Here is a 13,133-nt window from a genome sequence, read left to right on the forward strand (position 1 = left end):
CAAATCAACAAAATTCGAAAATAATCGCATAAAACTCATAAAAATTCGTATTCTTAGAATGGAGCTTCTAATTAGTCGAATAATGGGAGTACTTCACAGTGGAAAAATGAAGCTACAATTTAATTTTTCATTTAAGAAAAATTAAGAGCTTCAAAATAAGCTCATATACAATAAAACAAAATCGAATCAACACAATTCAAAAATAATCGGATAAAAATAGAATAATACGTAACCTTTGAATGGAGTTTTTATGTAGTCAAATAATGATACTACACAATGAAATATTGAAGCTACAATTTAATTTTTCATTTAAGATCAATGAAGAGCTTCAAAACAAGCTCAGAATTCGTGGGAAAGAAAATGGACAAAGAAAACCCAAAAGTCTCCATTTGATCCCCACCAAAAAAGGAATTCGAAAAATCGCGCCCAAAAGTACAAATGTGCCAATGTTGCCAAAACACTCGGCCACAAAAATTGCCGAAGTCTGATACCGAGACTTATCTATTCCCAAGAACGTAATGAGTGGTAGACGGGAGAATTTGACGGTGTTAACTATTAGTTGCAAAAGAAAAATAACAATTCATAAAGTTAGCTTTGCCACGTGTCGCGCATCCGAGGTGGGAGTGCTGGAGACCTTGGTGAATGGTAGAATTTACCGACAAGAACAGCTAATAACTCTTCTCTTATGTCGTGGAAATCTGCAAGCTTTATACGGATATCAAAACAATAACCAAATCAGCTCTGATGTACATTTTCCACAGCACGAATCATACTTGACTCATAGATAAAAGATTATCTAGTAGGAATGTGAATATAATACTTGAATACATCACAACAACACATTTAGGCGATGGAAACCGCAAGGCGAAGCAATGAGTTAAAAACTTAACTGGGATACAATTCCAGCTTGATGAAATGCTTTGATACAATAGACAATATTAATTTATACATAACACACCAACGGGAACATGAGTGATATTAAGAGTTTATGCTACTCAGCTCGTCAACGGGAACCGCAAGTTCGCCACTGTCGTCATGGAGGAAATACGAACCTGTTACTGCTGGACAATTCTATCCTTTAAATAGCTCAGGATCGCTTTTGTTCCACGGTCCAAAATTGGCCTTCGAATACTGCATAATCAGTTGAGAATAGACATTATTCAAATGAGCAGTCTATGCTGTCTAATATCTTCAAGCTTGTTAGAGATGTTTTCTAAATATGGGGTACAATTTATAGAGGCACTGTGAAAGTGTCACGTTACAAAACATACCACAAGGTTATCAAGCTAGGTTCGTGTAAGTTTTTCTGTTATTTTAGCAGTTGTCCCCCATTTTATTTAGGGTAAATATCACTTTATATCCCAACGTATTAACGTTTTAACGAATATGTCCTATCGTTTGAATAAGTGCAAAAAAGTACCCAACGTAAGCAAATTTTATCATTTTTGTCCCGTAAAAATTTCCGTCGACAGAACAGTGACATGGCTTTTATGGCCCGAAAAAAAAAAAAAAATACACATCATTAACTTTAACTCAAATGACTAATTAGAAGAAAAAAAAAAGTTGACGGGAAGAGATAGAAGAACACACAAAGTTCCTCTAACTTCAAATTTTATCTTAGCTGAGGGGATTTGATGAGTCAAGAGAGGGGCTGGAGTTTGTGGATGTTGCCGACGGGTGACTGGGGAGGAATGGCGCCGGGAGAGCTGGCTTTGAGCCTTTGAGGGGGGGCAGTATGCCATTGGACGAAGTGAAAGGAGAAAGGGATGGCGCCGTCGCTGGTCATAGCTGGCGGCGAATTTGCAACGGCGGCGGTGGTGTGTTGTTGCGCTGGAATTTTCGAAGAGAAATGGCGGAGAGAGTTCGAACTTCAAATTTGGGAAAATTAGAGGGTTGTATTCTTCTCTCTCTGCCCGAAAACTAAAAAGTTTTTTTAATTTGTTAATTAGTCATTTGACTTAAAGTTAATGATGTGTAATTTTATTTCTTTTTTTTTTTAGTTTTTTGGGCCATAAAAGCCATGTCACTGGTCCATCTATCCACGTCATTGTTCCGTCAACGAAAAATTTTTACGGGACAAAAATAAGAAAATTTTCATACGTTGGGTACTTTTTTGCACTTATCCGAACAATGGGACATATTCGTTAAAACGCTAATACGTTGGAATATGTTGTACGTGTAATTAATGTTATTTTATTTGATAATCTATTATTTTAGAAAATCTATTAATTTATTACTTTTATTAGATAATTTATTGAATGGATATATTTATCTATAAACCTTATCAATAGCTATAGATATATATCACATAGATTAAGTGTAATATCTATGAATTAATATATTCTTATAATATATAATATGAAAAATAACTTTAAAATAAAATATGTAATAAGGGTAAAATAGGCAATCCACAAGTTGTGCCTTAGGATGCCTTAGGCTCTTTTTCTAGTATATATAGATCTTACATACATTTGTAGTTTTCCTCTCAGAAAATAAATCTGGCAGCACCATAATTGCTTAGGCTTACTATGTTCTTCATATGCAACAATCTTTATACAAATATTTTTCAACTATAATTTAATATTTTCATCATATATCATTCAAGTTCATTTTTCTTCGATTTTCTCTCTCTAGCAAAAAAATTATCTCTAACTTATAAGCTCAATTATCCAAACACTTTGACAACTTATAAACTCTTAAAAATTACATCTTATAAGCTCCAAGAGCTTATAAGCTCTTTAAAATAAGCTTAGCAAAACACCCTCTTAGTAGGAACATTAAATTCCATAAGTTCAAGAAAAGATGTGTACCTTCTCAATGGGTTTCCATCAACTTTTAAAACCTGCAGACTGGGTTCTAGCAAACCCTGCATTATCAAATTTCAAGCAAACAATTAGCGCGAGCACACGTAAAAACACATAAGGGGAAAAAAAAAATATTTTTGCATGGAAGAGGTAAAGTGGGCAACAACACTAAACATATTTAATCAAGTAGCAGGGTTTTTAAATTCCCTCCCTGTTTTTCAAAACATGAAAGTCGTAACACGAGGAAACCAATAACTTTAACTAATGAGCATATAGACGACAACACCAACTTATGTTGGAATAGAACTACGAGCATGGAGATAGCTATTCATCAACTGATGGGAAACACAGAGCACTAAAAAAAGACAGAAATTTCTGAACCAACCAGATTTGGTGGAAGAGAAGAAATATTGTTGTCTGATAGGTTAAGCTCTATAAGAGAAGAAAGATCCTTGATGCTCTGCAAGAAAATAAACATTGCAGTCAGTATGACTAAATGGACTCAATAAAAGTATAATGAAACATTAAATCCCTAGGCTATATTCTGTTAAAAATAGGTGGAGTGGAATGAACCTAAAAGTGTTAAGCATAAGAAAGTATTATTTCCCATAAGAAAGTATTATTACTCAAAAGCATAAGAAAGTATTATTACTCATTAGCCTTTGAATTTTGTGATTGAGTATTTACTTATCAAAGTGATATGCAGTACTTGATTGGAGGCAGATCATGTTACAATCCATCAAAATAACTTTTAGCATTTGGTACTTTATTGCTTCAATTTCTCAACTGCATACAGGTGCCAGGATGTAGCTGTAATTTGTAAATCAGATTGATCCCTTCTCTGCAGATTCTTTTTGATTTATTTTATTGGCAGAGAACTATAGTTCTATTTTTAACGATTTCTGAATCATTACAGATGACTAGGTAAAAAGAGCTTCTTCTGCTTCCTTTTCTTTTATAATTGGAGGTAATAAGAGTTTTTACTTCTTTTGAGTTGGAGGTAAAAGTGCTTAACAAATAGTTAAAATTGAGTTTTCATAATAGTTCCGTTTACATGTAATGAGGAGTCATTTTAAGTGGGTAGAGGTTCAAGTGTATTTTTCCGACAACCACTTCAGTTTTATCTCCGCCCAATTTCAAGTTACTGTTGTAACTACAAAAATTATAAAGGTTGTGCTTTTGGTGCAAAGATTTTTCAATCATGTTAGACCAAGAACATGTAAAAGTCATGTATGAGATGTAATTATCCCTTAACAATTGAGTTTTTTATAATCGTTCCCGTTTACATTGAATGATGCGAAACCAACCAATATCCCATATTAATTGATAGAATAAGAATATTTAAAAATAGCAACAAAATCTTTCATTCGAGGAATTACCAAAGGGAAATAAGATTAATTAAATCATTTGATTCATTTATTAATTTATAGTGGTGTATTTCAAAAAAAAATGTACTAGTTATGATTTGATTAGCTTATTTTAGGAATAGATTTTGTTCTTATGTTATTATAAGTAAGTAGAGTAAATCATAGAGGTATGGTTGATGGAGCGAATTTATTGAGGAATTGGGGTTCATGATGGTCAGGCTGTCAGGTCTGACGGGAAATCCTGGGGGCAAGGTAGGGATCCCAATGTCATGTTATTTTCTTCTTATTTGTGTTTTGTTTTCATTTAGCTCATCAATAAACTATCAAGATTATCCCCAAAAATAATCACTTCATTACCCTTTGAAAGATTCTCATTTTATCATTAATTGACCCTACTAGCTCAATTTGCACTTTAGACGCACAATCATTGCATGCATATAACAGGCCCACAAGCTTTCAAGAATCATTCGATGCCAAAAAACCCCATCATCATTCAGTTGATAAGAGAGAGATCAAATGCATCAAAAATAGAATTCAAGCGGAAATGCAGAACTAATTTGCAACAATATCTATAAGTTTCAAACTTATAAATGTATGTGTGTGTGTGGTTGTGGGGGAGAGAGAGAGAGAGAGAGAGAGAGAGAGTGAGAGTACCTCTGGAATTGATTGCATGGAGTTCTGGCTCAAGTCCAGTATATGTAACTGCTGTAAACACATTATTTCCAAAGGAAAAACTGGTATCTGCATCCGCCTGCCCCGTCATGTGGTAAGTGCCAACAATTTTTACGTTCACAAGAAGGAACTAATGGAACCTATCTCTAAAACAAACCTCAGGTAAAGTTCCTCCAGCTCCGGTAAGCTCGAAAATGCTGGGTTTTCTGGAAGTGCACCAGCAGCACCACTTAGATCCAGAATCCGGAGCTTGGATACTGCTCGAAAGCCGTCTGAGGGGATCTGTTCAACAATAAATAAAGGGTCATAAGTGATAAGTGAATCTAATGAGGTAAGCAGTTACATAACAACATAAAAGGTTACACAAGAAAATCCTGACAAGAAATAGTTGCTCCTGTCCCAGCTTCTTTTACATTTCAGGAAACTACAAAGAACACTAGGGAAAATGACAGACCTAATAGAAGCTACTAAGCTTCTCTGAAAACAAACTAGTTTAGTAAGTAGAAAATCATAACCTGCCACACCGAGGAGGCTACCTTCAAGATATTCTTTATTTCATCATTAGTCCTAGATTCTTCCTAATTAACAAATTCATCAGATGGATTGACAAACAATACCAAAGATGAAGAACCATGGATGGTATTTACTGACTGAAGTAGGCCATTGGTGATTTAGCTTAAAAATGTTGAAGTATGAATATTTTATAGGCTAAAGCATATTTAACATGACAAGATTAACCAAATATAGTGTGCATATAAAAAACACTGTCTTTGACATAAAACAAGATGAGTTGAAGCATAATGAGAAAAAACCAGTTAACCAAAACAGAATTATGGAACTGTAAAGACTCTGTATAAAATCTGTTCACCTTTTGGAGTGGATTACCATCCAGTTTCAAGCACAAAAGTCTAGGAAGAGAAGCTAAAACCGTAGTAGGCCACTCTTTTATCTTGTTCTTGGTCAGAATCAGAACCTGCAAGTAAAATGTGTTTGGTCAATGATATTCCAATCTTAGCACTTACTACATGTCCAGTCATTACATCTCGGAACCAATAGAGACACAAAATAAGACTTAAGAATAATATACAAATGGGGTGCCACAACTTAGAGAAGATGCAGTCTTTTTCCTTTTCCGCCACCTCCACTCGGGTCTATGTTTGCAAAACAATGCAATCTATCTAACTTTTACCTCAATGGAGACACAAGATCCAAGCTCAAAGGGTAACTCTTCTATTGAATTTCCTGTAAGATTGACTTTCGTAATATCACTTGACTTCAAAATTTCTGATGGCACAGCACTCAAACTTAACCCAGCTAATGAGAGTTCCTGAAAAGTAATAATGTTGCAAATCTTTGATTTCAATTACCAGAATCACAATTTTAGAAGGGCCAGCAGCACATTAACTATGTCCTGATGCTTGTGTATGACAGCACTAAATATCAACTTGGGATATCATTACCTATACTATGGAGTATGGAGATTACCTTTGAAGTCAGAGATGACTGAGCAGCCAGTGCAAAAGGGTCCTGTTTCACAGCTGAGGGTGCTGCAGACTCTACATACAAAAATTATATAAATATTTAGACATAAATAGGCCAGGTTGCAGCAGGTTAATAGGAAATACAAGAGGCATAATACAGCATTTCAAGTTGGAAATCATTCGAAATTTGTGGATCTGTATCTCTGCATTCAGCTAGAAAATCTATAATGTACACGGAAAAAGTTACTGTTTTTGTGGGTGTCCGTTTGTATAGTTCTACTCATGCAAATAACATTTGGCCTCAACAACAACCATGAACCAACTTCACCTTCATCTTTTGGGAGTCTACTTCGAAGATACTTCAACAGAGCAGTTGTAGGTCCATTTACCAGTGAGCTGAATGAGAATAAGTTCTTTAGTCAAAACCTAAACCAATAGGACTAAATCAGAACAGAAGCGATTCTGACCTCCGAAGTGTTCTCAATGGATTACCAGCGAGTAAAAGTTTCCGCAGTGTTATCATCAAGCCTAGATTTGACACCATAATGTTAGCTCATCATATGCATGTAAGCGTGTATAAATGGATCTGAAACTATGAAAGATATTTACACAATTCCCAACAAAACTTGTAAAACTACTTTTGAATCAAAAGTACAGTATGAGTTTCAGCTAAGCTGGGGGCAGATGCAGGATAAAATAAGAAATCACATCAAACATTCTGTTAAATCACTAATAACTCAACTTAATTTCAGAATGTTTAAGTGTCAGGAATTACTATTAGCAGCATATGCATCCTCACAACATTGAGTGCCCCTTCATCATCGAAACTTCCTCACTTTTCTTCCAAAATTGAATAAAAGGGCTTTCACAACCCACCTCGAAAGACAGCATCCAACATGAAAGTGAAGGGATAAACAACACAGCATAATATAATTCTAGACTAGCTGGAAAAGATTAAATCAGTCATCAGGGTTTGAGCTGGACTCTGTAGTTTTCTAACTCTCCCAAGGAAATAGGTATCTCGTGAAGATATATCATAGTAACAAGCAGTAGCAGATGTCCTACTCAGACAGATCCATGGACAAGATAAAGATGCTACCAACATTTGCAAGGCACAACAAAAAAGGGATGCAAAATATCAACAAAACCTTACCAATCTCAGAAGGCAAACCAGACAGTGAATTATTTGACAGGTCAAGAACTGAGAGGTGCAAACTGCAAGCCTCCACAGGATATTCTTTCAACTGCATCCAGAAAGAGACAATTGACAGAAACTGGAACAGTTAATAAAGTTAATACTTGGCATTTTCATGATCTGTAATCTGATTAAACCCAATCAAGCAGTGATACAGGGAAAGGCCACATCTGAGATTTCATAGAAACTTATGGTTCAGAAACTTTAATTGTAATTTTGGGCAACCACCTGGTTTGACTGCAGATCAAATGTCCCCAGCTGAGTCAGTGATCCAATTTCCACAGGTAACGAAGACAATGCATTGTTCCTATAAAAAGATACAAAGCCAAGAAAAAAGATGATAAGTGATACTTAGATACAAATTGCAGCCTAGGGATAGCCTTGAATCCCAATTGAATCATATATGTGGCTAGCAATTGAACCAACCCTAAATATAACTCTATAAGGGAAGAGCAGCCTTTTATTGATGACGGAATCGAGGAAATTCCTGCAGAATATAGAAGCATAATTACGCATTAACATGGCAACTAGAGTTCAGATGATAAAAAGAAAGCAAAGAAAAACGCAATAGAATTGCTCACTGTTTTGGTGAAGGTCCAACCTAATTACACGCGCAAGGCATCCAATACTCTCCGGGAGGCTGGTGAGTAGATTTTTAGCTTTAAGAAGTAAAAAGTAGAAAAACTTGAGTACTTTAACGAATGGCAAGAAACCAGATAACAGAGAAGTTTGAGACTGAGCACAAGATAGTACATGCGTTGAGTTCCATAAGCATAGGGCACGATGCAATCAATTTATGTGACAGCTCTACTAGCTTATTTCCCTGCCAAACAGATGATTAAGATGACATCCAGAGTTATTAATCTTAATTGACACATGAGGAGAAGGGGTGCACATAGTAGATCCATGACATAATCTGGGTATTGTTCTCAGTACCTCTACATCCAACTTCGTTAATTTTGAACAATTTGCCAGCTCTTCCGGCAAGCTGGAAATTATATTGTTTGATGCCTTTGAGACAATAAACAAAAATAGAAAAGCAAATGATGTAAGGAATTGGACCAAGATTTGTATTAAAAAAAAATCTTGAGGTTGATAGGGATATTTGACAAAGAGAAGCTAGTGAAGGTGCTGAAATGGGAAGGTCCTCCTTAACTAAACGTAGCTCAGGCATTATATACATTAATAAAAGGCTGAAATTGTAAAATATAATAGCTAGTTCGATATGTCAGACCGATAATAAAGCAAAGCATATATAAGGCCAGATTTCAAGTTCAAGACCTCATGAAACCTTGATGGAACTCTAATCAAGTTGGCCATCCTAAAATGTAACTAGCAGTAGGTGCATATGGTAACATATCAAAGCAATTGCAAAATCCCATACCAAATTGGAGTTATTTGAATATTAAGGGCTTCAGTGGCAACAGCAAAATGCACCTTGTGTGCTTAATATGCTGTGCAATTAGCAAGGAACTCTCTGTTGGATAAATAAAGAATTAAAGATACAAAAGACCAATTTGTTTCTGTCTAGCCACAATCATTCGACGTCAGTGCTAGTAAAATGCTAATTGGTGATAAACTCATTAAAGAACAGTGGCAGTGCCAAATGGAATGAAAATATTCCAGATTGGCTCACGAGCATTGTTAGTTCGGATATCGAACAGAATTTAAAGCTTGATTTTCCCTTATAAAAGCTTGCATGTTAATTAATAACAAACTTAAAAACATTCCCCATCCAATGTCCAAAAGAAGAAACATCATAATATGGAGTACGTGTACAAAAATAATACGCATAAAAAGCACCTTCAGTTCTGACAAATTTGTGCAATGCCCAAGGGAACTGGGAAGAGAGCTAAGCCGGTTATTCGAACAGTCAAACCTGCATAGTAAAGTATGCATCAAGCATGGTGCTGTAGAGATCACAAGCACAAACATGACCATGTTCATGCGTGAACAGTTTCGTATTCTGATGGCCATCACATATATGACAAAGAAGAAAGGAGGGAATAATGAAAGAGAAAATAATTATGGTTGTTATATTGGCGGGAAAACACTAAAAAATCAGCTTTCTTACAAAAGTTCAAGGATACGAGGAAAAACTTAGAGCACATACTTCACCAGAGAAGCAGCCGATCCAATTTCTTCTGGTATTTCCATTATCGAATTAGATGTCACGTCTAATGACTTCAGCATCTGAAGCCTGCCAATCAAGATCAAATTCTGTTCTCAGCTGAAGCATAGTTGATCCCAAATAGTTGCATAGTTAAAAAAGGGTAATAAAATCATACTCTCCAATAGCAGCAGGGAGGTGCGTAAGCTTATTATGACTTAGATTCAGCACTACTAACGAAGTCAAATTTCTCAAATCTTCCTTCAGCAATTCAATATCATTATGAGCTAGAATAAGCTTCTGCAGCTCCACAGTCTGCAAGTACGCCATAAGACAAATAAATCGCGCCGCGACCAATGTCAAGACTATCGTCTCTACAAAGACGACATGGGAAAATGTGAAAATCCACGAGCGATTACCTCCCACCACTTCTCATCTCCACCGACCGCATCCAAAATTTTGTAAACCTCATCCGGTACTTCTCTGCAATCAGCAACCGTAACACGCAAAATGTGGGGGGGGGGGGATCGATTACATTCAGTAACAAAATGCAGTAAGATCGAAAATGAAAGTTGGAAATTCGGAAATCGAGGACTGACTTGAGAGAGCGGTTTGAGAGGTTGAGCGAACCGGAAGAACGCGCAGCTTTCAGAACTCGGTCCATGGCAGCTCGATCCATGGCGGCTCGATTGATTACGGATTTACGATCTCTTCGGAGTTCCATATCGAATCAGTTAAATGAGACGAAATGAAGAAAGTGTATTTGACAGCAAAACTCTGTTCTTTGTAAGAAAATGGAGATTGAAGATTCACATTTTACGGAACTCACACGCTTTTACACTTTAGCGACTAACGCTTTTAATCGCGTCTTCTTCCTTTGTTTTAATTACTTTTTATTCTTGTAAATAAAAAAAATACTATAATAAAGTATAAATATAAGTATCACTTTATCTCAAGAATACATTTTTTTATATGTTATTTGTTTTAAATAATAATATATTTATTCTTTTTTATAAGATGATATAAAATTATAACACTCTCGTTGACGTTTAGATATAAAATATTTTGCCCAAGAAAAAATATGTTACTCGAAATTTTATACCACATACATACTTGAATGTTTTATTACATCAAAACAAATGAGAGATAAAATGATAAATAAAGATCGTTCCTTATACTTAAAGTAAACACATAAATATTAATCATTTTATCAGACAGATAGTATCAAAATAAATAAACCCGATCCATTGGGCTTTGAAATTTTACTGAGTTTGATTGGCCCCGGCCCGAAAACAGCTAGGTTAAAAGTTGTCAAGCCCAATTCAGCTCCATTTGGAACACCAGATGATCGGGCCAAAACCTTTCTGTGTTTTTTTTAAGTGCTTTATTTTATTCTCTTTTTCTTGCTTACAGCGCCCGTGGAATTACCAGAATTTATCCTTTTTCCCATTGCTTATTTCATATGTTTTCAATTTGCTAAGAATTAGATGCATTTCATAATTTGTTGGCATTCTTCGTGGATTAGGAATATAGATTAATTAATTAATCATCTGCAGATGTAATTACCCAAGATTTCATACTCAGCGGAGAGGCAGAACGTTTCTTTTCCGGTGGCTATAGGTTTTTTAGGCTCGAAAACCTGAACTTTTTAGACCTAATTTTCTTGTTACCCCTTTTTTTAAGCCCAGCCCAACTTTAAATCTAGGCAGCCTGAACCTATTTTTTCCAGCTGAGGTCCAAGTCCCTACAAAAATTGAAACATATAGAAATGAGGGTTATTAGCCTGTAAATACACGAACTTTTTATATTTTCTGAAATTTAACACGACTTTTATTTTTAGCCCACAAATACATGAACTTAGAATTTTTTCTGATTTTTTACATCGACATGAAAAAACTCTATTTATTGTTGAGGTGGAAGCCGAAATACATGACGTGGACAATGAAATATGCACTTGAATAGTGTAATTTGATTCATTATTTTGATTAGAGAGTGAATGACATGGTATACCTGTCTTCACGTTAATAGTAAATTAGAATTTTTTTCTTGTTGATGTCAAAAATCAGAAAAAATGCTAAGTTCGTGTATTTGTGGGCTAAAAATAAAAACCATGTTAAATTTCAGAAAATATAAAAAGTTCGTGTATTTATAGGCTAATAATGAAGACATGTAATTAAATAAATTATCATCGAATCTCAATTAATAAAAGTAATTAAAAATTGACGAGAAAATACACAAAATCAAGCCCACAAAATTACTTTTGTACCACTTTAACTATTTTCTGTATCACTTCCATTTTTTTAGTTTTTAATTATTTTTCTCAATTTTAATTTTTAGCCATAAAAATGGTAAAAGTAATACGATGAAACATAGTAATAGTATAGGACAAAATGATCTCATCCGCAATAATTTATATACCAAAAGACATTACTATTTTGTAAGGAATTAATGTGTGTCATTTATGTTTATCAAAGTAGGAAGGTAGAAATTGTTAGAGGGCAGTTAACATAGGGTGTACTTATCATGTGTAGGATCCCAATTTAGTGGTTGACAATTGTGAGGAATGCCATGTGAAGCTAATAAATGCTCCATCAAGACTAAGCTTTACATTTTTTGACAATTACAAACCACCCATATGTTAGCAAAATCCAGATGCATCTAATCATTTGAGTTTTGTTTACTTTCATCACAAATTAGGTGTGATAATAATTCAATCTAGGTTGGGACACCTTAATAACTCGTAGCACTTAATTAAGCTATTCGGAGTTTGACTTGGTAAATGTTTGTTTAGTGAAGAAGTTAACTACGTTTGAATTTGATATTATTCAACTCGATAAATGATTTAGCTTAAAAATATAAAATTATTACTAGATACAATTTATATTTATATACCATAATTAGTAATATCGTATTAACTCTATTTGTTAGTTGCAAAAAAATAATTAATATGTCATGTTAGTATGAATAAAACAAATTGTTTTCAATAGAAACATAATTAATATTTTGAACATAATATAAATTTAAAAATTCATTTACGCTTTATTAAGCTCATGGGTATTAACTACACAAAGCTTGAGGCTCCGCTCAATAAAAAAACAAATTAAGCTTGAATATAATGGTATTCGACTTGACGCGGTTGGATTATATCTTTAATAATTTTATCATTTGAGATGACTTAGTTATGAAGTGGGTATTTCCATAACTTATTTTTCAAGTATGATTTACCTATTTTGTGCCAGTAAATTATTGGACAAAAATTTCATAGCACACCAAAGATAACGGCTCAAATTTTCATAAAATGAAAAACAAAACCAAAAAATATGAAATTAACCTTGTCCAAATTGTTGGATTATCTATATGATGACAGTTTGTCCTCCAAGGTAAGGATACGAATCAATTGCTTCAAAATAATATCATGCAGATAAATTGAGAAAATTCAAAATATTGTTGCGCGGAGAGCCGGAGGTATCAAAATTTCTGAAAGCAATATCACCTATGCTTTGG

At 34.5% G+C, this 13,133-nt stretch overlaps 1 protein-coding gene across 5 annotated transcripts; it reads right to left on the reverse strand.

The window, feature by feature from the left end:
* Nucleotides 1-217: 217 nt before the first annotated feature.
* Nucleotides 218-10,443, reverse strand: LOC131013275 (plant intracellular Ras-group-related LRR protein 6-like). Of its 5 annotated transcripts, none has more exons than XM_057941336.1 (22): nt 10,229-10,440; nt 10,049-10,112; nt 9,808-9,944; nt 9,633-9,719; nt 9,323-9,398; nt 8,456-8,530; nt 8,273-8,342; nt 8,101-8,178; nt 7,946-8,006; nt 7,748-7,826; nt 7,478-7,568; nt 6,792-6,852; nt 6,653-6,720; nt 6,329-6,399; nt 6,033-6,170; nt 5,712-5,816; nt 5,001-5,125; nt 4,826-4,922; nt 3,190-3,264; nt 2,811-2,866; nt 1,053-1,131; nt 218-698 (listed from the first exon to the last, which is right to left on the reverse strand). In XM_057941336.1, the coding sequence occupies exons 1-21, from the start codon at nt 10,351-10,353 to the stop codon at nt 1,056-1,058; spliced, it is 1,815 nt and encodes a 604-aa protein (XP_057797319.1). In that variant the 5' UTR covers nt 10,354-10,440; the 3' UTR covers nt 218-698; nt 1,053-1,055. The 5 variants fall into 5 exon arrangements, 4 of the variants coding, with proteins under 4 accessions (XP_057797319.1, XP_057797318.1, XP_057797317.1 ...); XM_057941335.1 differs by having other exon boundaries at nt 218-705; XM_057941334.1 differs by lacking the exon at nt 218-698 and having other exon boundaries at nt 751-1,131; nt 10,229-10,438.
* Between the last annotated feature and the right edge of the window lie 2,690 nt (nt 10,444-13,133).

Source organism: Salvia miltiorrhiza, chromosome 2 (assembly GCF_028751815.1).
Source record: "Salvia miltiorrhiza cultivar Shanhuang (shh) chromosome 2, IMPLAD_Smil_shh, whole genome shotgun sequence".
Lineage (NCBI taxonomy): Eukaryota > Viridiplantae > Streptophyta > Magnoliopsida > Lamiales > Lamiaceae > Salvia > Salvia miltiorrhiza.